Source organism: Sarcophilus harrisii, chromosome 1 (assembly GCF_902635505.1).
Source record: "Sarcophilus harrisii chromosome 1, mSarHar1.11, whole genome shotgun sequence".
In the NCBI taxonomy this organism is placed as follows: Eukaryota; Metazoa; Chordata; class Mammalia; order Dasyuromorphia; family Dasyuridae; genus Sarcophilus; species Sarcophilus harrisii.
Window position 1 is genome coordinate 619,268,261 of NC_045426.1, and position 25,307 is coordinate 619,293,567.

The 25,307-nt window shown below is 37.5% G+C and overlaps 1 protein-coding gene across 7 annotated transcripts in view; it reads right to left on the bottom strand.

Moving 5' to 3' along the window:
- The window catches only part of ASAP1 (ArfGAP with SH3 domain, ankyrin repeat and PH domain 1), a 459,738-nt gene that overhangs the window by 341,446 nt on the left and 92,985 nt on the right, over nt 1-25,307 (bottom strand). For all 7 annotated transcript variants that reach the window (XM_031947203.1, XM_031947200.1, XM_031947198.1 and 4 more), the window contains one exon: nt 16,149-16,275. In XM_031947203.1, the coding sequence (XP_031803063.1) occupies nt 16,149-16,275 (127 nt within the window). The remainder of the gene's footprint in view (nt 1-16,148; nt 16,276-25,307) is intronic.

Below are 25,307 nucleotides of genomic sequence, written 5' to 3' on the forward strand. Positions count from 1 at the left end.
ATAAGTCCTAATGAAAAGGAAAAAAGAAGAAGAAATGACTAATGAAACATTAAAGCAAACCAGCTTCATACATTTCACTGAAAACAAAGACCCTCAAATATCTTACTCAGAAACAGAAATGTTAACTGTAAACAAAAGCAAGGTATATTGATTATCAAAAGGTCAACATTAAATCAATACATGTAAATATCCTTAATTCATAAGAGAAATTTTATTGGAAATGTATGCAATATAACTGGTTTCTTCTGATTGTTTTTTGTTTTGCTTTGTCCAACCAGAGAAAGTAACTCCAATCAAGAATGTAGCCAAGATGATTTAAAACTCAAAATCGCATAATATTACTTGAAAGTGGTTCTAGGGACTTGCTTCTTTGCCCACACACTTTTTGATATTGGTCCATCTTTAGCACATCAGAAAGGCTAAGCTTAACAAGACACAGGGCATTATGTTTTTACCTCTCTTGCCTACAAAATGAGCAATGTTTCTGTTTTAGCTGAATCAAGGATGAAAGGGATTAGACAGAGAGGCTGGGAAATATGCAAAGCTAAGTGTCTTGCTCAAGGTTCCTCTGGGAGGTAATTACAAGGCTATGATATGATGTAGCGGCTCCCCCCTCCCCCAATTCTGAACCTAAAGTCCTGCTTATACTCACTCCAATTAGAAATAGCTTGGAAGAAGGATTTTCCCTGCATTTCCTTCTCTACCCCACACCCTAACTCCAAATTATATAGGGAAATAGAAAAGGATAATCTAGCTTAGCTTATTCTTTTCTGTGAGTTTTGGTATGTACTGTAATAGAAAATGATGGTTCACACGTCATCTCCCCCACTACTGTGTAAGAAGGTCTCAGTTTTGTTTTCTTTGCCTGCCCAGCTTGATTGGGTGTTTTCCTACCAAGAGGACATATATTCCAGTTCTTGCTGGAAAATTATACCATAGTCTGGTATTTAAATGCAATTCTTACATAACTGACCACAAAAAGTGGTGTTACAGAGCTGTTCTGATAATGTGCTCCAAGCTGGAACAGCCTGGGTGTAAAGAAGTCTTGTGTTTTCTCTCTCTCTGTATGTCATGTTAACACTCTATGGGGCTGACACATTGTACAGGGTAGACATAATTCTGGCTATCCCTCTCCTCTCTACTTTCATCACCCTGATTCTTCCCCAAACTTTAAAACTCTGTGCTACTTATATCAGAAAGGAGGAAAAAAATACAGTTAGTGTCAATTCACATAAAGATTACGTCCCCTTTAAGATGGTTACCCCTAGAATAGAATTCCCTGTGGTCTGGGAGATTGAAGCTGTAATCAGCAAAAAAATACGCAATGTTACATTGCCCTATTCTGCTGTAGGCAGTCATGAAACTCTTACCCCCAACCCTATTCTACCACAAATTATTCAAATCAAATACCTGCATTTATTAGGTATTAAAGAATACTTATCTCTTACCCTGTAGCTCCAGTAAAAATCAAAACCAGAAATGTCACCACAATCTGAACCAGAGGGGAGAAAATATCAAATAGGACACAATTAACTTACTTTTTTTTTTTTTTAATTTCTCTTCCCTCTCCTTCCTCCCTCCCAAAAGAGTAGGGCTAATTCTGTACCCAGGGGTAAGTCAATCACAGAAACAGAAAAGTATTGATTGAAGAGGGAAGTTCCAGTAAAGGATTTTAGTTAGGTAGGCAACAACCTGAGACCTGGCCCAGTAAAGCTGATGCCAATTCCTTACTTCACAAGACTTCAGTGGCATGAAGGTGGTGCCTTACAATGTGCAGAGGATAAAGCAGAATAAATTCCTCCCAAAATAAATGAACAGGCAGTTGGGCTAGCTCCAGAGGCTATCATTGTCACTCCTGGTTCAGGTGCCCAATGTGATACTCTACTCTTCCTCTCCTAGTCTGTGGCTCCCTGTTTTTTCTCTTCTGAATCTTTATCTCAGAGTCTTTAGTTATCTATAAATCACAAGACTGATCTGATAAGCTAATCCATGCTAAAGAAAGAAGACTCTAAAAAATGTCCTCCCAACTCTCCAGAATAGGTCATGAAATGTCAGAGTTGGAAGGGACCTAAGTTGTCTCATGCAACTAGTACATAATTCAGATCCCCTCAATTCCCCTGTACTCACTCTACAAGGTCCTTGAATGATATTTAAGACAACTCTAGACGCAAGGAAGTCATGAGCACATTAGACATTACAGGATAGAGACTAGAGCCAAACAGGAAGGCCTGCTGCTGGAACACATTGGTGAATCTGCATGCATCCCTGAATATCTATACAACTTTCTAAGATGAAAGTTACAGAGGTGCAGGGATACATTGGTAGAGAGAGTTTTTTTTTTATCTAGTAGCTCCCAAGACCAATGAAATCATAAGCCCAGTCATTAATGCTATTTCATCTTTTATACCAGATGCTGCAATAACTTAAATTTCACCAATAAAACACCAACAATTGCACTACCCTATGGAGTAAAGCCACATAATATAAGAGAAATATTATGTTTGGTTGTTAGTGCAATGCACAAAAAGAGGGAAATAAGGAACCTAAGGTCTTAGACCAGCCCCAGTACCATCCAGCTAGCCTGAGGAAATCACTTCATCTCTTTTTTCCAATAAGATGGCTATTTCAAGCATGCTAACAATAGTGACATTGGCCTCCTATTTGTTCTTCATACAAAGACAACCCACCCTCTGACTCTTGGCATTTTCACTGGCTGCTCCAATGCCTGAAAGGCTCTCCTTCCTTCCCTTGGTGCTCTAGCTTTTCTGGCTTTCAAGTACTGGCTAAAGTCCCACTTTCTGCAAGAAGTCAGGTTTCCTGACCCTCCTTCTCGCAATATTAGTGCCCTGTTTCTGCTGATGATTTCTAATTATTCTATTTTTAGCTTGTTTGTACATAGTTGTTTACATGTTATCTCCTCTATTAGATTGTGAGCTCTACAAGGGCAGGAACTGTTTTTTTGTCTTTTTTTATATTCCCATTTGTACTTGACAAGTTGGAGACATTTAATAAATGCTTATTGATTAATTAATATAAATCTCTGAACCTCAGTTGCCTCAACTGTGAAATAGATAATATACACATAAATTACATTATAAATGTATTATGAGGATCAAATAAAATAGTATGTGTAAAGTAACTCTGTAAACTTTAAATCACCCTTATAAAATATGAGCTCTTGATGGCTAACACAGTGGGGGGCTGTAACTACTAGAACAGTTTCAAGTCAAAATAGAATGAAGGGAAACACAGGAAAGTAGTAGAGAAAGATATTAAATGGCAGATGGTCTTTTAAGTGTCTACACACTTAACACATAGTCACCCTGATTATATTTCACAGTAAATTCTATTATACCACCTACCATGTTCACCTTCAACTGTGTATAGGCAATTCGTTTATAGGACACAGAGGTAGAAGGGAATTGAGATTATCATCCACTTCAACTGCTTTGTTTTAAAGGGAAAAAAATTAAGACTCAAATGGAGAAATGCCTTAGAGAATCCAGATGATAATAACAGAAATTAGATAGGAACCCACTTCCTGGGCTCAAGAGCAAATGCTCTTTCTAGAACACCAATAATTTCTTTTTTTTTTTTTTGAATTGATGAAAAATTACTTTATAATTTTAATGATTTCTTATTGTACTTAGAATATAATTAAAAATAATTTTAAAACAAAATTTTTCATTCTACTATCTTTATTTTCTTTTCTTTATGGATAAAAAAAGCACTTCAAAAATTGACATTTTGATCCTTTGAAATATTCTTAAATTGAAGGACACCAATAATTTCAAACAATAAATGAGCATTTATTACATGCTTATAAGAGAAGCAAGAAATATATTCCCTCTACATGTCTACTGAGAATCAATAAAGAAAGGCTTCTTATCACTTTTTGACCCCTGGATACTTATGATCACAAGCAATGCTCAGTTTTCCATAGAAGTAAGGGAGATCTAACTAGAACACAGGCAGTTAACACATCCACAACCCAGAATAAAAAAGACAATGTCATTTCCCCTGATGCCTCCAAACTTCCCTCCCCAAACTGGACTTTCCCCTCTAAACTCTAAAATTCTAGAATGAGAAAGAAACCCACTAAAAAATGAGAAAGACAAATTTATGACATTTGAGATAAAATGAATAAATAAAAGGAAACACCAAATAACAAAATTAGGTTATCTTAAGAGTAAGAAATAGAAATGAATTTAAGAGCTAGAGTGACAAAACTTGATGGTGATGGTTATGAGGAAATAAAATGACTGTTAACTGTTACTGTTACTGTTAATTATAGAAAACTTACATCAGTGGTGGCAATATCTCTTGGCAAAAGTCTTTTAGAGGGAAATATAAAAGCCAATTAATAAAAAAGAATTTGACTTTATTTAGCACTTTAAGGCTTTCAAAGTATTTTACACGCAGTGTCATGTGAGCTTAATAACAACCAGGCATTATTTTAAATATCATTCACTTCATTTTACAGGTTTTGAAGTTTATGTGACTTGCCCATGATCAAACTATTAAGAGTCAGAGGTAACATTTGATTTTAAACTCCCAAATCAAGTTCAATGTTCTTTTTATGACAGTATTTTAACTTCCTAATATATAGTAAAGCTTGCAAAACAGATCACAGATCCTACTGCTGGGAATATATCTTTAAAATGTTATTAAAAGAACTAAAAGACCTACCAACATGAAAATATCCACACCTACTTCATTTTGTAAGATGAAAAACATATCCAATCTTTGATAAATAGCCAAATATAAGATATATTATATGATGGAATCTTATTGGGACATTTAAAACATGACAATTTAGGAAAATCCAATTAACAGAAAAAGTTATAGATATAATAATAATAATAATAATAGCTAGCATTTATATAACTTTAGGTTTGCAAAGTGCTTTACAAACATCTCATTTGGTGCTCACAACAATCTTGGAAAGTAGGTGCTATTATTAATCCCATTTTATAGATAAGAAACTGAGGCACAGAAAGGTTAAAAGACTTACCCAGGAGTCACAAGTGTCTAAGGTTCAATTTGAACTTAGATCTTTGTGACTAAATCTAGTTCTCTATCCACTGCACTGTCTAGCTCCCTCCAAGTAATAAAAATAAGGATAGTAGAATTAGAGTATACATACAGGGACCATTATACCATATCAAAAAAAAGGGGGGGGGAGCCCCAGATATGGTAATCAAATGTTATATAAATAGAAATGAAATTATAATGGGCAATCCACACCAAAAAATGTTATTTTTATTATTTTGTTGGTCTATACTGTATTTTAATCAAAATAGAAATCATTCAGATTTTACCATTTTATGGAGGCCTGGATCCTATTTTTTTGTCAATTTATACTTGTTGATAAATATTAAATATATAACTAAGTATATAAAGACAAAAAAAAAAATTGGACAGATTTTTGAATGGTAGGTCCATAGAGTTTATTAGCACAAACTGAGAGCTAACCATTAAGGCAGGCATTAAGGAAAACAACCAAGCCTTGCCATTCCTGGGACATTGTTAGTAGCATAATACTGAGCATAATATATCATATATATGTATCCCCAAATTCTCCTAATTGAGGGGAAAATGTAAAGGGCAGAATCTCCTGGACATACTGGATCAAGAACTGATATTGGGTGGACTTAGGGTCAGAAAATCTGGAGCTAATATCCTACTTTTGACACTTAGTAGTCTATGTCTCTCAGCCTGTTTCTCCATCTGTAAAATGAGACTAATAATAGCACCTACCTCATGGGATTGTTTGTGAGGATCAAATAAGAGCATGTGTAAAGCACTTTTAAAATGCTAGCTATTATTATTATTACTATAGTTACTCCCTTAAGGAAATAACCTTATTAGGACCCAACAAAGTAAAAAGCTCAGCCCAGCAAAAGAAATAGAGGCAGATAACTATCTATAAGCAATCATACTCACTATACCAACTTACCTTCTGAAAAAATCTTGTAAGAGGTAAACAGAAGGATTGCCTTTCTTCCTTTCTTTCCCCTCCACCTTACCCCACCTCTCAAACTCCATTTTTATTCTCTTTCCCATTTTTCTTTGGCACCTGAACTTAGGCAGGAAAGTAAAAAGTCTGCTAGTATCCAAGTAGAAACTAATCCCAGGTTACAGACTGCAAAGGATGAAGTGTGTGTGTGTGTGTGTGGGGGGGGGGGGGGGGGGGGGGGGGGGGGGGAGGGACTTACTGGTGGTGGTGAAGAAATCTATCGTCTAATAGGAACACCAGTTGAATTGTAGGGCTAAGAGTACTAGTTGTGCAGCTGGCACTTTTTGGTCCCATTGGAGAGTGTCATGCATGAAACTAAAACATCCTATCATTTGAAAGCTCCTAAAGGCAAGCATTTCTGTTTATGATTCTATATCCCCCTACTATAGTGTCATGCAAGCTGATGCATCTCAAATTGAGCAGCTATAGCTATAGGCATAACGATATATTCCACTGTTGATCATACTACTGCTTACTTCAGTATCAACAATTTAGTATGAAATGGCACTTTTAAACAATTCATACATAAGCAATGATATTCCATTCTGTCTGGAAAAAAAAACCCAGTAACAAACAAGAACATATTATATCAATAATGACTACAAGAACTGGGAATGTTTATTCTGAAGAAAAAAAAATCATCACAGATCACAGAACTGCAGAGAAAATTCTTAACTATTCAAAGAACTATCTCCTGACAGAGGTGTTAAACAGTCCACCTGGCTCTAAATGGCATAATTAAGACCAAAAGGTTTAAGTTACAGGGATACAGATTTCAAAGGGATTTTAAATTTGAGAAGGATTTTAAATAATCTAAGATGTTCAAAACTGGAATGGGCTATACAAAAGGTTTTCAAGTGGAAAGCAGGGGTCAGAGTTGCTTCAAAGAAGATTCCCATACTGGCTGGAAGGTCAGAGCACATAACTGGGAAAATACCTTCCAACTCCTAAGCTCCTATAATTCTATCACAATTCTAAAGCCCAAAATTCATTCCCATGTCACTTCAGATTTATTCAACTCTTATAGATGGCTGAAGGAGACTTGGTCTAACACAGAAAACCACCCTGTAGCTCTGTAGAAACAAAAACCACATATTAGTCCTAATTAGCACCCAGCAAAAATAATAAACAGGCTTTTACCACCTCCTGCTATCCATCTCAGGCTATTTTCCTTCTTATTACTAAGGGCCTAGAGGAAAAGGGAAGAAAAACTAAGCCAATCAGATTCACTTCAGTTAGTTTTGACTTTTTTAAAGGTTATGAATGAGGTCATTCTGCACACAGTAGGCATTCAAAAAATATTAGTTGTTTATGATGAATTTATCCAAGTATATAATCCCTGTCCCCTCATAAGTACAGGGAGTCAAGATGTGGGAGTAAAAATCTCTTGTAAAAATATTTTGATTATGATAAAAAACCTCTTACTCACATATCTTTATCACGTACTTATGATTAAGATGTTAAGGATTTTGTACTCTTACAACATGATCCTCTAGATCTGTTTTGCAGAACATATAAAACTAAACATTATTTTTAATCTCCTGAGCCTTGCAAGTCTAAGTATTTAGTAAATATGCTGAATTTAAAAAAAAAATTATTTGAGATTGGATCATATCATATCATGCCCAGGTAAGAAGTGCAATGGTCACTTACAGGTCTGAACCCATTATGGATTGGCCACAAAACATTTAACAGGATCTATTCTTCTTTAGATGGGTTTGCTTTTCCTTAAGCAGCCTTACAATCTTTTACAATCTTAAAGGCTCATCATATTGGTGACTTGGTGAAAATGCCCAATTGGTTATAGCACTTCTAAAGAACAGAACATAGGCAATTTACCAGAAAGTCAGGCAGTTACTGCTACCCCCAGCCTAAATTGAAAATTAAATTACAGTAGTCAATTAAATATTTTGGCTCATAATATTGTGTCTATACACAACATAATACACAAGATAATATACTATCTACTGAAAGCAAGGTTCTTCAAATATTTCTGTTCACAAATGATGAACTAATCAAAACTAATCAAAATGAATAGCAAGAATGGCACAAAGCTTCCTCAGTGAAATAACTGAAGAAAATGAAAATCATCCATAGTGGCTTTGACCAAATGGATAAAAATGAATTCAATTCAACAAACATTTACTAAATATCTACAATGTTCAAAGTGGTATGTTAGACATGAAGAATAAGTTTAAAATGAAAAATTCTTTACCCTTAAGAAATTTACATGGTAGGGAAGAAGATGAGTGAAAGAACAGAATACCACATGTTCACAGATAACTAAAGAAAAAATATACACAGTATGTTCAAGAGGAAGAGAGTATTAACAACATGGGATGAGAGGATCAGTAAAAGCCTCAAAAAGGAGGAAGCATCCAAAGTTGAGTCCCAAAGGAAGCCAGGAATTGTAATAGATGGAACTGGGGTATATGTAGGGGGCCAAGGTGTGGCAAAAGAATAGATTATTCAGTGGGACTGAGATGAAAACTGGAATATTATTATATATCAGGAACAGCAGCAAAAAAAAAAAAAAAAAAAGCCAGTTTAGCTACAATATACATGACATAATGATAAAATAAATCTGGAAAGGCAGGCTGGAACCAGATTGTGAAGGACTTCACCAGGCTAGTTTCTATTTTTTCTAGATGAAATATAGAATTCCTGAAGACTCCTGGGATGAGGAAGGAAGACTTCTGACCCATACTTTGGGAAAATTATCTTGACAATTATATGGTAGATGAATTGAAGGGAAGAAACCTAAAGTAAAAAGTCCAATGAAAATCTCATTGCCCAAATTATGACTTGCAATTGTACTGATAAATTGTCAAATTAGCATATGTGTGGCAGGTGCTAGAGAGAAAGAGCTGGGGGCCAGATGCAAAAGAATATAATTTATCATTTATGCTTTTGTATCCCCTGAACCTAGAACATATTAGTTACTTAATAAATACTTATTAATTGATGGGAAATCATGTGGTACTTTGTATTAATTCCAAAGTGTTTGCTAGACGCAAGCCTTTCTCTGTAACACCAATACCTTCTGATGAACCTATATGGCTATGAACTATGGAACTCGATGATCTTGGAAGAATTGAAGTTCTCCAGAAGAGAAATGGAAAGACATTGCAGGGCATAACTCTTATGCAAGAAATGGCATATAAGATTTCATTATTAAAGATATGTATGCCCAGAAAAGGTAAGAACAGGAGCTCATTGATAAAAGTGAGAGACAAGAGGTAGACAGATTGTACAGTATTTCAGTAACTTTGGGATGTGAAAAGAACCAGAAGAAAACCTCTATTATAATGAGTGAATCTTCATGTCAAAGAACATGCAGAAAAATAAAACAGCATGATAGGTATGAAAGGATTGCAATCTACATTGGTGGAGGGAGAAGCAACACATAGATACCCAGTACTGTGGTTTAATCACATAAATGCTTATGATGTACACTGCATAGTGTAGGTACATATTCCATTCCAATCCATACATCTTACTTCATGATGAATCCTACATGGTATCTAAATAGCTACCACATTTCATGGAAAAAATTGCTGTCAACTAATATGTGTATATATATATATATATATATATATATATATATATATATACACATACATACATACACACACACACACACTTTTTTCAATGTTAAGCATAATTTTTTTCAACAGTTCTTAATTAGCTTCATTCAACAGGTGATCCTGATCATCAAAGAATGATAAGGCATTAAGAGGATTAAAAATGCTAGTATACAAAAGTATTTCTCTTTCACTAAATCACACCAGTATGTTTAATGAAAGAGAAATTCCTGGCATTCTTAATAAAGCCTGTGTCTTCATGAACGTTTAAAAAGATTACTTCTTATCTTTTACATTTTCCACATTCTGCTAGAATGCATATTTGCTTACTTCATTCTTAACAGATATAAAATACCTGTCTAGCAAGACTTATTAAGTTAAAACCATGTTAACAATGGTCTTGCCTCTAATGTCTAACCCATTAGTGAAGAGAATGATGGGAATTTCAGGCCAGGTAGAAAAATAACAGGATTTTAATTGGAAGGGACTTCAGAGGTCATCAGTGCAATCACTAGCCAAATCATTCAGCCTACCTACAACATCTCCAAAGAGGGGTCACTAGTCACTGATCTGGATAGCTCCAATTGTTAGAAAGTTTTCCATATGCTGAGTAAAAATCAGCCATCCTGAACCTTATACCCATTGTTCCTAGTTCTACCTCCCAGAGCCAAGAAGAATTAAAGTTAATTCCTAACTCCTATTCTACATGGCAGCCCTATAACTACTGGAAGAAAGTGATTATATATCTTTCTCTCCATTCTCCTACCCCAGTCTAAGTTTCCATTTACCCCATTTCTCCTCAACAAATCTCATTTCACTTATTTCACTGATTCTCATATATAGCAGATTTTTGAGTCACCTCATCATCCTGACTACTTTTCTGTGGATGTGTTCTTGTTTGCCTGTGTACCTTCTAAAATATACCTCCCAGAGGTCTGACACTTCATAAGTAGTCTTACCAAGTCAGGGGTACGATAGGACTCCCCCATCATTCACTGGATATTCTAAGATCACAGTAACTCTTCTGCCTATTACCTTTCACTGTTAAGTCCACAAAAATTATTTTCCAGTTATATATCTCCTATTGTGTACTTTAAAATGACTTTAACCCAGTAAAATAATTTTAAATTTATCCCTTTTTCTGTTTCCCCTCCCCAAAGGGCAAGAGTTACAAATTCCAAAACCTCAAAACCTATCATTTCTCACCTGACTACATGAATCTGTGACTTCTCTGATTGACTTCTTCATGTTTCCCTGGGTATTTTTCTTGCCTCTCCTCCCCTTTCCTTTTTTACTTCCTTTCATGAGTCGTCTTCCCTGATTAGACTATAAGTTCCTTGAGGACAAAGATTGTCTTTCTTTTTTTCTTTTTTGTATTTGTATCTCTAGAACTCAGCACAGTGCCTGGTATATGACATGTACTTAGTGTTTACTGATCAACTAGAATAGGGCAAATAGGAACAGAATTCTACTATATAAATTTCTTTGGGTCAGATCAGATAATCATTTCTGAATCCAAAGTATAGTCCTATTCAAGCCTCCAGATATCCACCTTGTAGAAGAATATTATGAGAAACTTTGTCAGATACCTTGCTGAAATACAGAGACCTGGCCTTGTATATAGTTCCTTTCAAATCCATGTAGCTTTAAGAGTAGCCCTGAGAAACAAAAGATGGTACCAAAAGCATCCTAGACATATGGCAAGTTCTAAAGTCTCCATCCTGATTTCAGTGCTTTCCATGTCCTAACCTCAGTAGGGAAAAAAAATTAAGATCATTCTGATTCTCTAAATCTAACCAAATTTGATCCTTGTGCACTTCAGCAAGTTGTTGTCCTGCCCAATTCTTTGTGATCCAATTTGGAATTTTCTTGGCAAAAATACTGGAATGATTTGCCATTGCTCTCTCCAGTACAGTTTACAAATGAGGAAACTGGGGTGAACATGGTTGAGTGACTTGTTCAAGATCACACAGCTAATAAATGTCTGAAAAGGGATTTTCTAACTCCATATCTAGTGCTCTATCCACTGAGGCATCTAGCTGCCTCTATTTCAGCAAGTACATTAATATAATTTCCATTCTGATAGAGATAATGTGAAATAGTAAAGAACAGTGGAATGGGAGTCCTAAATAAGCTTGACACTCAATTCTATCAAAAATTAACAGGCTATCCTCAGATAAATGACTGTACTTCTTAGCTGCTAAGGGGGTTCTCAAACTACAGCCTGTGGGCCAGATGCAGCAGCTGAGGATGTTTATCCCCCTCACCCAGGTCTATGAAGTTTCTTTATTTAAAGGCCCACAAAACAAAGTTTTTGTTTTTACTATAGTCCGGCCTTTCAACAGTCTGAGGGACAGTGTACTGGCCCCCTATTTAAAATGTTTGAGGACCCCTGTGCATGTCATTTTGCTCAATCATTTTTTTAAAAAGGGAGAGGGGAGGGACATTTGAATAGTGACAGGCTAAGGTCCTTTTCAGTTCTAAATTCAGTAAGTCTACTTCAAATCTTATAAGACACACACTCCTTTTGCCTTTGGTCCAACGTTTAGAAGAGTTACTAAATTTCCTTCAGTGATCTGCTGCTGTACCTACTAAGTATTACTCCTTATAACTGTCCTTACCCCAGCACATTTATTTCCCTCCACTGGAAAAAACAAAACAAAACAAAACAAAACACAACACTGTTCTGAGCTACTTACACTTCATAATTTCTAATAATTATGAGTATAACAGCTCACATCAGTGTGCTGCGGCTGCTGAACAAGCAAGCAGAACATTGGCTTCTAGTTTGGAAAACACCTCCCCCCATCCCCAGATAAAATCCCAGCTCCACACTAGCTCATAAATTCCAAAACCCAACCACAAACTATTCGTTATGACAAGCCAACAAAGAATTCACAATTGGAATCCAGAAGGTAAAAAATGCAGAAGCAAAAAAAGAAAAAAAAAATCAGAAGTGAAAAATTCTACTTGTTGTCACTATGTATTCCTGACCCACTTACAGGATACAAAGAGATTTAAAGGGAAAGTTACAAGACTCATCATCTCAGGCCTAGGCCCTGTTAACCAATGAGAGAGGCAGAAAGCTTAAATCACCTCCCATCAGGAAATGGCTGAAAAGTTGGGGGGATTGTAAGGTGCCTTCCTCCTACATTAAAGAAGCAGGTGATCAAGATATAACAGTAACAAAACGCGGGGGGGGGGGAGAGGAAATTAAAGAAATAGCATAGGACAACAAGGCTTAAGTGAACTGGAGGATACCAACCTCAGAATGCTGATACAATATTACAGTCTGGATTGACCTAAGTTAACAGTCCAAAGCTCAGAAGCAAAGAGAAGCTCTGTAAAACACACTAAGTTAGAACTAGGAAAATGAAAAGCAGAGAATCCCATGTTTTCCAAACCATAAAAAAGATGACATACCATTTGATTAGAAAAGGGATTCCCATCCCACCCCCACCCAAGTTTTCCAAAAGCTTCAAGCCCTAAGAATCACTAAACAATTCAAGCAGTGTTCATGAAATTTCCAAATATTTCACTTCACAAAGCATATTCTGACTGTATTTTGCTAACCACACAAAATCTTTCCTTATATTTCAGAGACAGTAAAATAGACCTAACTTCAAAATTAAAAATTAAAACACAGGATTGTGTCCTGATGTATCCAAGGAATTTATCATATCTTTTCCCTTTTTGCATGGAGGAAGGCACATCATTCCCAACTTCCCCAAGGTGGTGTGAGGAGTGGCAAGAAGGAAGAACATCACAAATATGTAAGAAATAATAATTAAATAAATAAATAAGTTTGACACTCAATTCTATCAAAAACTAACTGGCTATCCTCAGGTAAATGACTGTACTCCTTAGCTGCTAAGGGGGTCCTCAAACTACTGCCTGAGGGCCAGATGCAGCAGCTGAGTCCGTTTATCCCCCTCACCCAGGGCTATGAAGTTTCTTTATTTATCCCTTTCTGCATGTAAAAGGGTAAGGGAGGGTAAGGAGTGGTAAGAAGGAGGAGGATCATAAATGTCAGTTCACAATTTTCCTATAAGAAATAAAAAAAAAAAAACCACACTATAAATTTTGTAATTCTGCAGAAAAACTTCCAATCTCTTGCAATTTGCAATTGGATAAGGCAATTTGGGGAGGAGGCATTTTCTAACTCTCTTCCAGTCTAGTTATGGGGAGGTAAAGAGACAGAAATCACTTAATTACTATGATCTTTCAAATATCCATTAATAGATGCATTTTTGTCAAATACTTTAAATTTCTAAAACTTTAAAACAGTTCTCAATTTTCTCCATTCCTACCAAGTCCATGGTTCATAACATTCAGACAGAATTTGTTCTTCAACTTGACCTTGCAAAATAGTATCCTTCAACACAAACCCATGCAAATACTATGTACTCTTTTTGAAGTTCAAGTTATCTCTTTGCTCAAAATCAACAGTGTGAATGGAGCAGCTGCATGCAATTGTATTTTAACCCTCTCATTTCCTATGGTGGTACAAAACAGACATGTGTTCTCTTATAGAAGGGACCCTTAATTCATTCACTTCAGGTCCTTTTATCATATGTGGTACCAGCAGAAAGCAGTCACCTTATCTGTTTGTGCAGAGTTGGAAAAGTTAAGGTGACTGAGAACTCTTAATAGTGGCTGCAGAATTTATCTAAAGGAAAATGACAGCACCATCTAATCAGTCAGCCTCCTTTTAAAGGCATATACAATTTGGAGAGAAGTGATGAGAAAGCATGCTCATAACAGCATGTTCCTGTTTATCTCAGTGACCTGAAGGACAGAACAGTAAAGCATTGAATGCATGGCAACAGTGTTTAATAAAAGGGCCATTAAAGAACGTTTCAAGTCAAAAGACTGACAACTTATAAAGAACAAGAAAATAACTACTGCACTTAGGATTAAAACAAAAGCTTATTAACTGACACTTTTCCATTCATCTCTATGGTTTCATCAACTAATGTAGATATGATTCTAAATACATTTTTTGGGAGCATCTGCAACTGGGATCAGACACTCCCGACAAAAATCTAAGTACAATAACTGGAATGCAAACACCCACAGATGCTCCATTATGGGAACTCTTTCTTAAAATTTAGAATAGTGCTTTTTAAAGAAACCACTACTTTTTAACCTGGCTTAAAGTCAATTTCAAAGACTTACTAGAGTAGCTTGTCCCTAATACACCTTTCCACAGAGGCACAAGCTTACCGATATTAACGATGTGTTAACCATTATAAGTCTGAAACAGGGAAAGAGATCCCCAAACCTCAAAGAAGCAAACCACAGCAATAAACCACCCAGTGAATATATAAACTTTTCTCCTATCTTTCATGTAATGCCACTTTTCCATTACTTAAATACCATATTATGTGGGGGAGGGGGTAAATGGAAGGAGGATATTAACTGTGGCAAATGTGAAATCATATTCAACTCCAAGCAAAATGTCCCCTCAGAGTGCAGTCTTGCTTCTCTATATTGCCTCCTTCCTTCATTCCGTCTTGACTCATTCATTTTGTTCAAACTCAACAATTCCAACTCAACAAACATTCATTAATCGCCTACTGAGTGCATGCGCTGTGTGCCAAGCGCTAGGGAAAGGATTTCATTTTATAGGAAGTCACCTTGCAGTTGTTGCTGGCCACCCAACCCCTCCCCCCTCCCCATCATCCCCTTCCTGAAGGGCTCAGAGAAGCGGATCTGCATATACCCACCCTGCCTCCCTCCTCAAGTCAGGCCATTTTTCCAGTGGAGGCAGCAGCCACCACGAAGTCGGAATATACTATGTTACTGGGCTCCAAGGTCCTTTTAGGACCTAATCTTTATACACAAAACAAAATTAAATGGTATTTAAAAGCAAGTCAAGGTTGGAATTTAGCTGCACACCTAACTCATGCCACACTTTAAAAGGTGGCAAGGGAAATAGTATATTAATAGTACAGTACAGTCACTGAGTTACTCCTGCTTACCCCTTTTGCATTTTACAGTATGCTTTCTTTTTCTCTCCTCAAATCTCCCTAATCATCAGTGTGTGGCATTATAAACTAAATCTCATCTCCCACTTTCTAAGTGAAAAAGCCTGGTTGCCAGTCCTCTTCTTCTGTCCCTTGGGTCCCTGGGTACTTAGGTGTTGATACACAAGACTGCCACCAAAGGCCTGCCCTCGTCCCTGGAAGCCCCTTCATCTCTAATTAGAACTCTCCTATTCATTCCAGGGTTTTCCTTTTTTAAAAAAAAAAAAATTAGTTTCGACCCGGGCACTGAAGGATGTGGGCTTCTCTTGGGGTCCTAATCCACTTCCCCTCCCACCTTTTGGCCCCTAGAAAAAATTACCCCAGCTTCAAAACAGCTCCGTGCAAGCGGATGCAAAGCTTCACCCTCCCGCCCCCCTCGCCCGGACTTCAAAGTTTGCACCCAGACGCCTACAGATGCAAATGCGCTGGGAGGGTCCGGAGTGAAAAGCTGGGGGGCAGCCGGAGTGGGAGAGGAGGGGATGGAGAGGGGAAGGGGCTAGCGGCCAGAATCATTACCTCTTCTAGCAGCGTGACTGTATTCCTGCAGTTGTGCAGCCGGGTGGTGAAGCTGGACGTGGTGGGCGAGTTGTAGTCCTCGTTGGTCTCGGCGATGAACTCGGACACTGAGATCTGGTCCGGCATCCTGCCCGGGAGGCGAAACACAAGCGGAGGTTGGGGAGATGAGTAACAATGAAGCCGCCCGGAGAGTCGGAAAGGCGGCTCATGAACACCCCCAGCGGAGAACCGAACCCGTCCGTCCGAGAGAGCCCGGCGCCTGCGGCGGGCTGCCGCCGCTGCCTCTCACCCAACCCCGGCGCGGCCGCCTGCTGCCCTCCACCCTGGCCGGGGGCTGCTGCAGGGACCGTTGGGGCTGCTGGGGCCACGGACGCTGGCGCTAGCTCCGGGGAGGCTCGCACTCTGTGGACGCTCCGGGCAATCCTGCTCCTAAGCCGAGCAAGGCTGGGGAGGCTGCCGGGGCGAGATAAGTGAGATGGGTGCAGCCAAGGAGGGAGGATCAAACCAGCCACCAAAGGAAAATGGGGGGAGAAAAAGAAAAAGAAAAGAAAGGACCCCTTCAAACTCCGTGTGGAGCCGCGGCAGCAGGAGGAGGGGGGGACCTGACCCGCCTCTCTCGGCTCATCCCGGCGGCGGCTTCTCTGCAGCAGCTCGCACCCGGCGCGCAGAGGAGGCAGCGGGGGGAGGGGATGCAGGCTAAGAGGGCAGCCTGCCTCTGGGGTCAGCGGCCAAGAGTCCTGCTTAGGGAACCAGGGAGGGCAGGAGATGCCAGCGAAGTTCTCCCCCTCTCTTCACAGGGAAACCCCGAGACTCTTGACAGTCAAGAGCAGACTGAGCACACTCTTCTGAAGCGCCTCTCCCGCAACAGTCACGGGGACAAACAAGGAAGTGTTCTGCGCAGGCGCCAGAACCCTCGCTCGCCTCGACTTTCCCTCCCTCCCCCGCGCCGCTCCCCCCTCCATCCTCACCACGGCCTCCCCCTACCACACCTCCCCCTTCCCTCTCCACTCCCCCCACCCCTCCGCTTGCAATCCCCCAATCCCCTTCCCTACACCGGAGGCTCGCAGCGCATTCGTCTACCATCCCCACCCTCTGAATTATTACCCCTGCCCTGGAGTCAGTCCCCCGCGCGCTGAGGCTCGCGCCTCAGAATCTTACCCCGGGGACGAACGCGCTGCCTCGCTCCCGGGGATTCTCCCATGGGAGGCGCGAGGCTAGACTTTAGGGGCGAGTGGACAGCCGAAAGCAGGCCAGCTCCAGACAAAACCCAACGTAGCCCTCCCGTCCTCAGCCCCCCGTCGCCCCCCCCCCCCACACTCCTACCCATATGAGTTTGTGGGTAATGTTCGCGCGGCCCAGGGGGCTGAGGCTGAGGGAAAGATTACTTCATCCTCTAATGGTTGCATTTTCGTGAACGTTTTCTAAAGGGGGGCTGAAAAGTTAAGCACCGAGAAATGTATATGCAGAAAGGGAAGGCGTCATAGGCGCCTGCAATTATGAAAGGCCGTGTTTAGTTTAAAGGGGGCGAAAAGTAGAGGGGGGCGCTTGTCTTGTGTAATGAATGATGAGATGTCACTAATGCGCTGTGTGGTTGGTCCTCATTCCACGCAAAGCTCTCTTCCTACTCTCCCCGGTCGCCGCCTCCCATTCTCCCTCCCCCCTTTCCCCATCCCTTTTTTCTGGGTGCACACTCTGCGCTGGTGGATTTGTTTTTAGCATATTTTACCGGATCTCTAAATGCTAAGAGCAAACCAAAGATTCACTATTTTTACATCCTCTTTTTTGCAGTGGAAGTAAAAAAGAAGAAAGAGGGTCAGGGAGTAGGGAAAAAGGCATCTCCTGGAGTAGAAGTAGTGAACAAAATTAAACAGATGCAAGGCAGATTTCCTTGGAAAAGGAACCAACAGACTGCTCATTTCTCTGCCACTGCAGATGGCTATTTTTTTTTTTTTAAATAACTGGCTAAATCGACTTAATCTTAGGGAACCATTTATTTTCTCCCCTTTGATTATTGATGACATTGGGAGGGGGAGGCATTTTCTGAGCCGTAGAATCATTGCACTATGACTGGTTCACCTAAAAAAAATATGTTTAAAATTTGTCCATCTACCATTCTGGGCAAATATGAGGAAAGAGTATGGCATTTAAATTGTAGGAACAGCTTGGTGTTGTTTAGGCAGACTGCCACCCAATAAAGTACAGAGCAGTGGCCTGTTAGCTAAGTGCCTGGATGTATCCCAATTCTTCCAATCAGATAGAGATCTATCTCGAGGACAAGGTTTTAGGTTTTGTGAAATAACTATTTTCCCATTTTTTGGGTAGGGTAGAATCAAAGATTCGTAGAATAGCAACAGTTTTAAAATTGGCAGGGATCTTGAAGGTTATCTAATCCTAATCTATGGGACCCTGGGCAGGATATTCTAAACCTCAATTTCTCCATCTGTGAAATGGGGATTATAATATGTTCACAACCTACTTTACAAGGTGGTCATTAGGAAAAAGCTTCACCTCCTTAAAGTGTTACATAAATATAAATTATCATTACTTCTTAATAATAACTCACATTTAAAGAATGATAAAGCTAGCACTTTCCTTACAATAGCCCTGCAAAGGTAGTACTATAACTATTTTACAGGTGGAGAAATTGAGGCTGAAAAGGGTTTAGCCATTTGCCCATGAAGCTATATTTAGAAAGTATCTAAGTTAGAATTTGAATTCATCACTTGACACAGAGGTTTATACTATAGTTCAGGGGTTCTTAACATAGGATCCACAGTACCCCCAAGAGAAAAATGGGTAGATTTCAAAGAGTCCACAAACTTATATTTTTAAATAATAGTTTGATGATTACATTTCAATATAATTACTTATTAATCCTATGTATTCTACTTTATTCATTAAAAAACACCATTCTGAGAAGTGAGGTCCACAGGTTTCACCAGATTGCCAGAGAGATACATGAGAGAAAGAGACAGAAAGAGAGAGAAAGGAGAAGGAAGATGAGGAAGAGGAGGAGGAAAAGAAAAGAAAAAAAGAAAGAAAGAAAGAAAGAAAGAAAGAAAGAAAGAAAGAAAGAAAGAAAGAAAGAAAGAAAGAAAGAAAGAAAGAAAGAAAGAAAGAAAGAGAAAGAAAAAGAAAGAAAGAAAGAAAGAGAAAGAAAGAAAGAAAGAAAGAAAGAAAGAAAGAAAGAAAGAAAGAAAGAAAGAAAGAAAGAAGGAAGAAGAAGAAAACCTCTTCCTATGCCTACAAAGTTAGAGTACCTCTCCTCAATGGTTCTTACACCTATACAAGTAGTCATCTAGCCTTTGACTATGCCTCTTACAACTACATAAGTGGTCATCTAGCCTTTGACAATGCCTCTTACTACTACATAAATGGTCATCTAGTCTTTGACTCATGAATCAGAGGCTTTAGAGAGACTTTATTAGGGACTTTATAGTTTATCTAAATCAAATTGTTTCATTTTACAGACAAAGACACTAAAGCCCAGTGAAGTCACAGAATCATAAATTTAGGACACTAGTGAACTTGGACGTTATCTAGTCCAACTGCCTTTCTATTTCAGATGAGGTAACTAAGATCTAGAGAAGTTAACATGACTTGGCCAAAGTCATGTAAACTATAAGTGGTAAAACCAGGGTCCTTTCACTCAAAAGCTACACACTATCCATTGTACTAACAAATCACAGAGGTAATAAATAGCTATGCCACAATGCAACTATCCAGATCATTCTGATACCAGGTTTTGCCACTATGCCATTGTTCCAGTGACGGGGAATTCCCTACCTAAGGGGAAAGAGGAGGGGAGAGAAGGGAGGGAGGGATAAAAGAAGGAAGAGAGGAAGGAAGGAAAGGAGGAACTGGGAGGGAGATCCCATTTTTTTGATTGTTTAAGAAATGTCTCCTTATGTGGAAAAGATAATTTCTCATAATGATTTTCCTTTGGTCCTAGCTCTTCCTCATTGTTCCTAACGAGAGTAGTTTAATCCTCTGGATTAAACTATCTATCTATCTATGTACAATATAATTTTTTAGCAGGTAGTCATTTTAATGATGATTAAAAATAAGTTGAGGATATCTAAAGTATCAATTAAGTACAGGTTTAATTAGCCAAAGACAGCATTTTTTTTGAAGGGACATTTAAAAATAAAGACTTTCCTCTGGCTACACTGAAAATTGAGCATTTTTCCACTTGGGAAAATAACTTTGTGAGTTCCTCTGGACAAGACTTCAAACCCAACTTTTCCCCCCTCATTAACCCCAAAATAATGATTCAGCTACAGCAACTATACAGTAATCAGGTAAGATGTGTAAGATGATTTTCTATATAAATTAAGGTGAAAGCAAGAATCTTTAGAATATTATCCTAACATAAAGTAAGCCTTTTATAAAGTCTAAATTCTTTTGGGAAATTACCCCATAAATCCACAGAACTGGTTTAAGGCCTACCTTTGTCTAAAAGCATCTCTTACGATGTAGTTATGTGTCATAGTAGACAGAGAGTTGGGCCTGGATAAGGAAGACCTGAGTTCAAGTCCAACTTCAGACACTTACTAGCTTTGTGACCCTGTTTGCCTCAATTTCCTTATCTGTAAAATGAGCTGGAAATGGCAAATCAGTCCAGTATCTCTGGAAGAAAACCTCAGATGAGGTAAAAAAGAGTAAGAAACAAATAATATCTTAGTCTTAGCTTCTGCCTTATATATTATATAAGATATTTGTACTAGATGGTGATAACATATCTTTGTAGGCTGTAAATATTCTAGGTATTACAAACATTACTATTCCTATTTTATAAAGGCTAGAATAATTCTTCTAGCTAATATTTACATAGTGCTTACTATGTTCCAGGCACTTTACAATTATCTCTTTTGATCTTCACAATCTTGGGTGGTAGCTATTATTATTATTTCCATTTTGTTCTTGTTTAGTTGTTTTTCAGTCATGTCTAACTCTTCATGACCCCATTTGGGGTTTTCTTGGCAAAGATACTGGAGTGGTTTGCCATTGTCTGGTTAAGGCCATTGCCTAGGGTTAAGTGACTTACTCAGGTTTCTAAGGCCACATATGAACTCATGAAAATTAATCTTCTTGATTTTAGGCCTGGTACTTTATCCACCAAGACACCTTTCTGCCTCTGTTTTACAAATGAGAAAATTGAGGCAAACAGAGATTTTAAAGTGATTTGTCCGGAGTCACATGACTAGTAAGTGTTATGGTTTGTATCTGAACTCAGAGCTTTGTGGCTACAGATGTGGCACACTATTCACTGCATTGAAATCAAGGAGCTTGCTCAGAGCAACATCAATAACGTCACAGCTGAGCTTTAAATTCCCTTCACTTACAAGACAAATTCTCCTGCTCTAAAAATCCACGAGTCTATAATTCCATATATAGTATAATTTTACTTTACCTGTGTAGATACAGGTTATTATAGCAAATGAAGATTAAGAAGGTTGTTATAGCAAATGAACTGTACTGACAAAGAATTACGTTTTTTTTTTTTTGTTTTTTTTTTTCCCCTAATCTTCTCTTTGTAGAATTCAGGAGCATAAACTGCTGTGATCAACTGCTGTTTCAGTTTCATTTGCAGATTATGTTATATATCTGCCCCTCCCCCAACTCTAGCTTGCCAAGAAAGGAATTTCTGAATAATGAGACACTGTGCCATGGTAAACATAATACCTCTTCTAACTTGGTTTGAAATTAGACTTTCAAAAGATTCTCACCTTGACCAACCATATCCAAAGATCCTTACCCATAATCCTTTTGCTATTTGAAACCACAACACAGTCTAAATCATTTCCCAAAATATCCTTAAAGTAGACCATCATTTCTGAAAATAGACATATTGCTTTATGCATTTTCAAAATACACAAAACTATCATTTAGAGGCAGGTTGCCTGGTAGAGACTTGTGGTCATATCCCACTTGTGATGCTGGCTATGTAATTGTAGACAAGTCATCTCTACGAAGCTTCATTTCCTTCTCTGTAGAATAGTAATAAATCCATACTACTTACCCCACAACATTGTTTTAAGGCTCAAAGGAGCTAATGTATACAAAGTAATTTTGAATCTTAAAGCATTATATGACTCCTAGTTATTATTACATGTAGAAAGTACTTCCTTTTCAAAGTCTGTGATCGTATTTCTTTGCCAAGAAAATGGAAAACATAAAAAATCAATTCTATTGTCATCATAAAATATAGACAAAAGATAGATATCTATGTATGTGTATATGTGAGCATATATAAATGAGTGTGTGTATATACATACATGAAAATATATATACATATATATGTATAATATGTGTATGTGTGTATTTCTAGCACCAGCATATAATCTGACCTATGTCAAATTCACTGCTGAATTATAATATGATACCTGGTTAAATGAAGTATTACATTAGTAATGCCATGTTCTTATGTGAGGATGATATTACTGGCTCACTGTCAACAGGCCATTTTATTGTTATTCAGGCATATCCAACCCTTCATGACCACATCGACTATAGCACACCAAGCCCTTCTATTCTCCAGGCCTCCACTATTTCCTGAAGTCTGTCTTAAGTTTATGTTTGTTGTTTTCATGATACTATCTATCCATCTCGTCCTATGATGTCTATACATTGTTACTTTTTTCATTAATGAAAGAATATTTGCAGGCTGCCTTGCTCATTCATTGTCCTTATATGGAGATGGCTAGTTAGCCTATGTTCATAAAACAAAAAAAACCTGTGGAGACTGTACAGGGCTCCAGATATTTGTGTGAAGCAAGTCAAGAGAGAGAGGGAAATATTTTTTGCATTTAGAGAAATAACCGAAAATTCAATTCTTCAGGGCCATTAATATAAATATTATGAAAATTATGTGTGAGGTTTTATTATATTGTAACATTACTAGTTTTATAATAGACATATCCAGATCCTTGTGGTATAGGCAAAAGAACACTGGATTTGGGAATCATGGAACTTGGATTTGAATCCTAGCTATGCTATTTATTACTTGTATAATCTTAGGTAAATTGTAACTTATCTAGATTTCATTTTCTTTATCTATAAAATAAGAAATATTAGCCAGAATAATTTCATAGGTCCCTTCTAAATATGTCTTGAGTTTTTACAAGAGTTATTTCTCAAACCAGACACTTTGGAATGTCATATATTTATTACAATGAGGTTGTCTTTGTTCAAAAGATTTTGGTAATTTCTTATTTTATATATATGTATATATACATAATATTAATATAATAGTAATTATATATTATGTCACAATAAAATATATATTATAATAGTAATTATTATATTAATTATATATATAATTCTCTATAGAATACACCTTATTCTTTTGAATGCCTTCAGTTATCACAAAATCCCAGAGTTGGAAAGGATCTCAAAGATCAATTGCTCTTGAGCATATAGGAATAAAAATTTCCTCTATAATATTCTAAACAAGAGGTCCTAAACAAGAGACTAAAGCCCTTTAGTGACTGGAACTCAACATTTCTCAAAGTTACCCATTCCACTTCTGGCCAGCTCTAATTATTAAGAGATTTTTCCTCATAGTAAGACTAAATCTTTTGTCCCCTGAAGCCAAGCAAAACAAATCTAAACCTCTTTTACATGACAATTTTTAAATTGTGGCAAATTTTCATCCTTTGAAGATGATTTCAAGTCATAGAAAACTGGAGTAAAAGCGGCCTTAGATTTCTTCAGTACAATTTCTTCATTTGCATATAAAGAAATTGAACCTCAGAGGATTTTAAATGACCAGAGTTTTGAAATAATTAGGAGTCATTCAGAGTTAAATCTGGTGAAAAAGTTGATCAAGCTGAAGAATATAATGTGTGCATATGTGTGTTTTAATATCATTATGTAATAATGAGATTGATTTTTCCATGTAGCCCCTGATTTTGAAATCAGTTCCATAAAAAGAATTTCAGAAATGTTTGAACAAAGGTATCATCTCTTGAATAAGTAAATAATATCTCTCCTGAAAGGGACACATTCATTTATAGTTTAGTGTACCTTTATATTCGATTACAGAGAGTGCAATATCAATGGGCTAGCCATATTGTTCAAATGCCAAATGTGTTTGCCTAAAAGACAATGAAAGTCAGGTACTCATGTGGTAGGTGGAAGAAGCAATACAAGGACATTCACTAGGTCTCCCTGAAGAACTTTAAAATAGATTTTCAGGCATAGGAGACACTGGTAAAGGATCAGCATAGCATGACTCCATCAAAGAAGGCACTATGCTTTATAAGCAAAGCAGAATTGAAGTTGATCAAAAGAAATGTGAGATATACACATTTAGAGATATTACCATTCCAAATGTTCATGTGGACTATTTGTGCCTTATCTGTGGCAGAGCTTTCAGAGTTTTTATTGATCTCATCAGCTACAGTTGGACATACTATATCTTAACTCCAACATAGCAATGTCAAGACCTTCCTTCTTGCTCTGATATTCAATGACTCTGTAAATCAATAAATGTATATGCTCTTATATATTTTGTTACAAAACTAGTCATATGGATTTCTAGATACACCTTTACCATTCCATTTTGTTAGATATAATATTTGCCCTATTCTAGGCAGCACTAGAAAGTGAGCTTATTTTTCTTCACAGACTATGAACTGTTCTCAAGTATACTAATGAGGTGGTAGAGGAAAAAAGAAGGGGAAGGGAAAAAATATATTTGACCCCATATATGTTTCACTCACATGTATGATTGTTTATGGGATTAAGACTGATTTTCCTCCATGATAGTTTTTGATGTGTATGTATATGCATTTTTCACAAAACATCAATTTTTAATGCCAACAAAACAAAAATTAAAACCAGTCCCTCAGCCCAAAACACAATGTATCACTGAATGTAAATACTCAAAAATTGAACTACATGGGTATTTCATTAAAATAAAGGGGAAAAGGAAACTATAATATGTTCTGTTCTACTCTCTTCTCCACCTTCCAAATTGAGAAAGGATCAAGGGATCATTAAAGGGATAGAACCTAGGAAATAATGCATTTCTTCCCTTGTATCTCTTACAGTGTTCAGATACTGGGCACTGAGTAGTCACTTAATGTATAGTAATTAAATGGATTTGTTGGAATTTAGGAATTAATTCTTCTCCTGGTATCAAAAATCATCAAT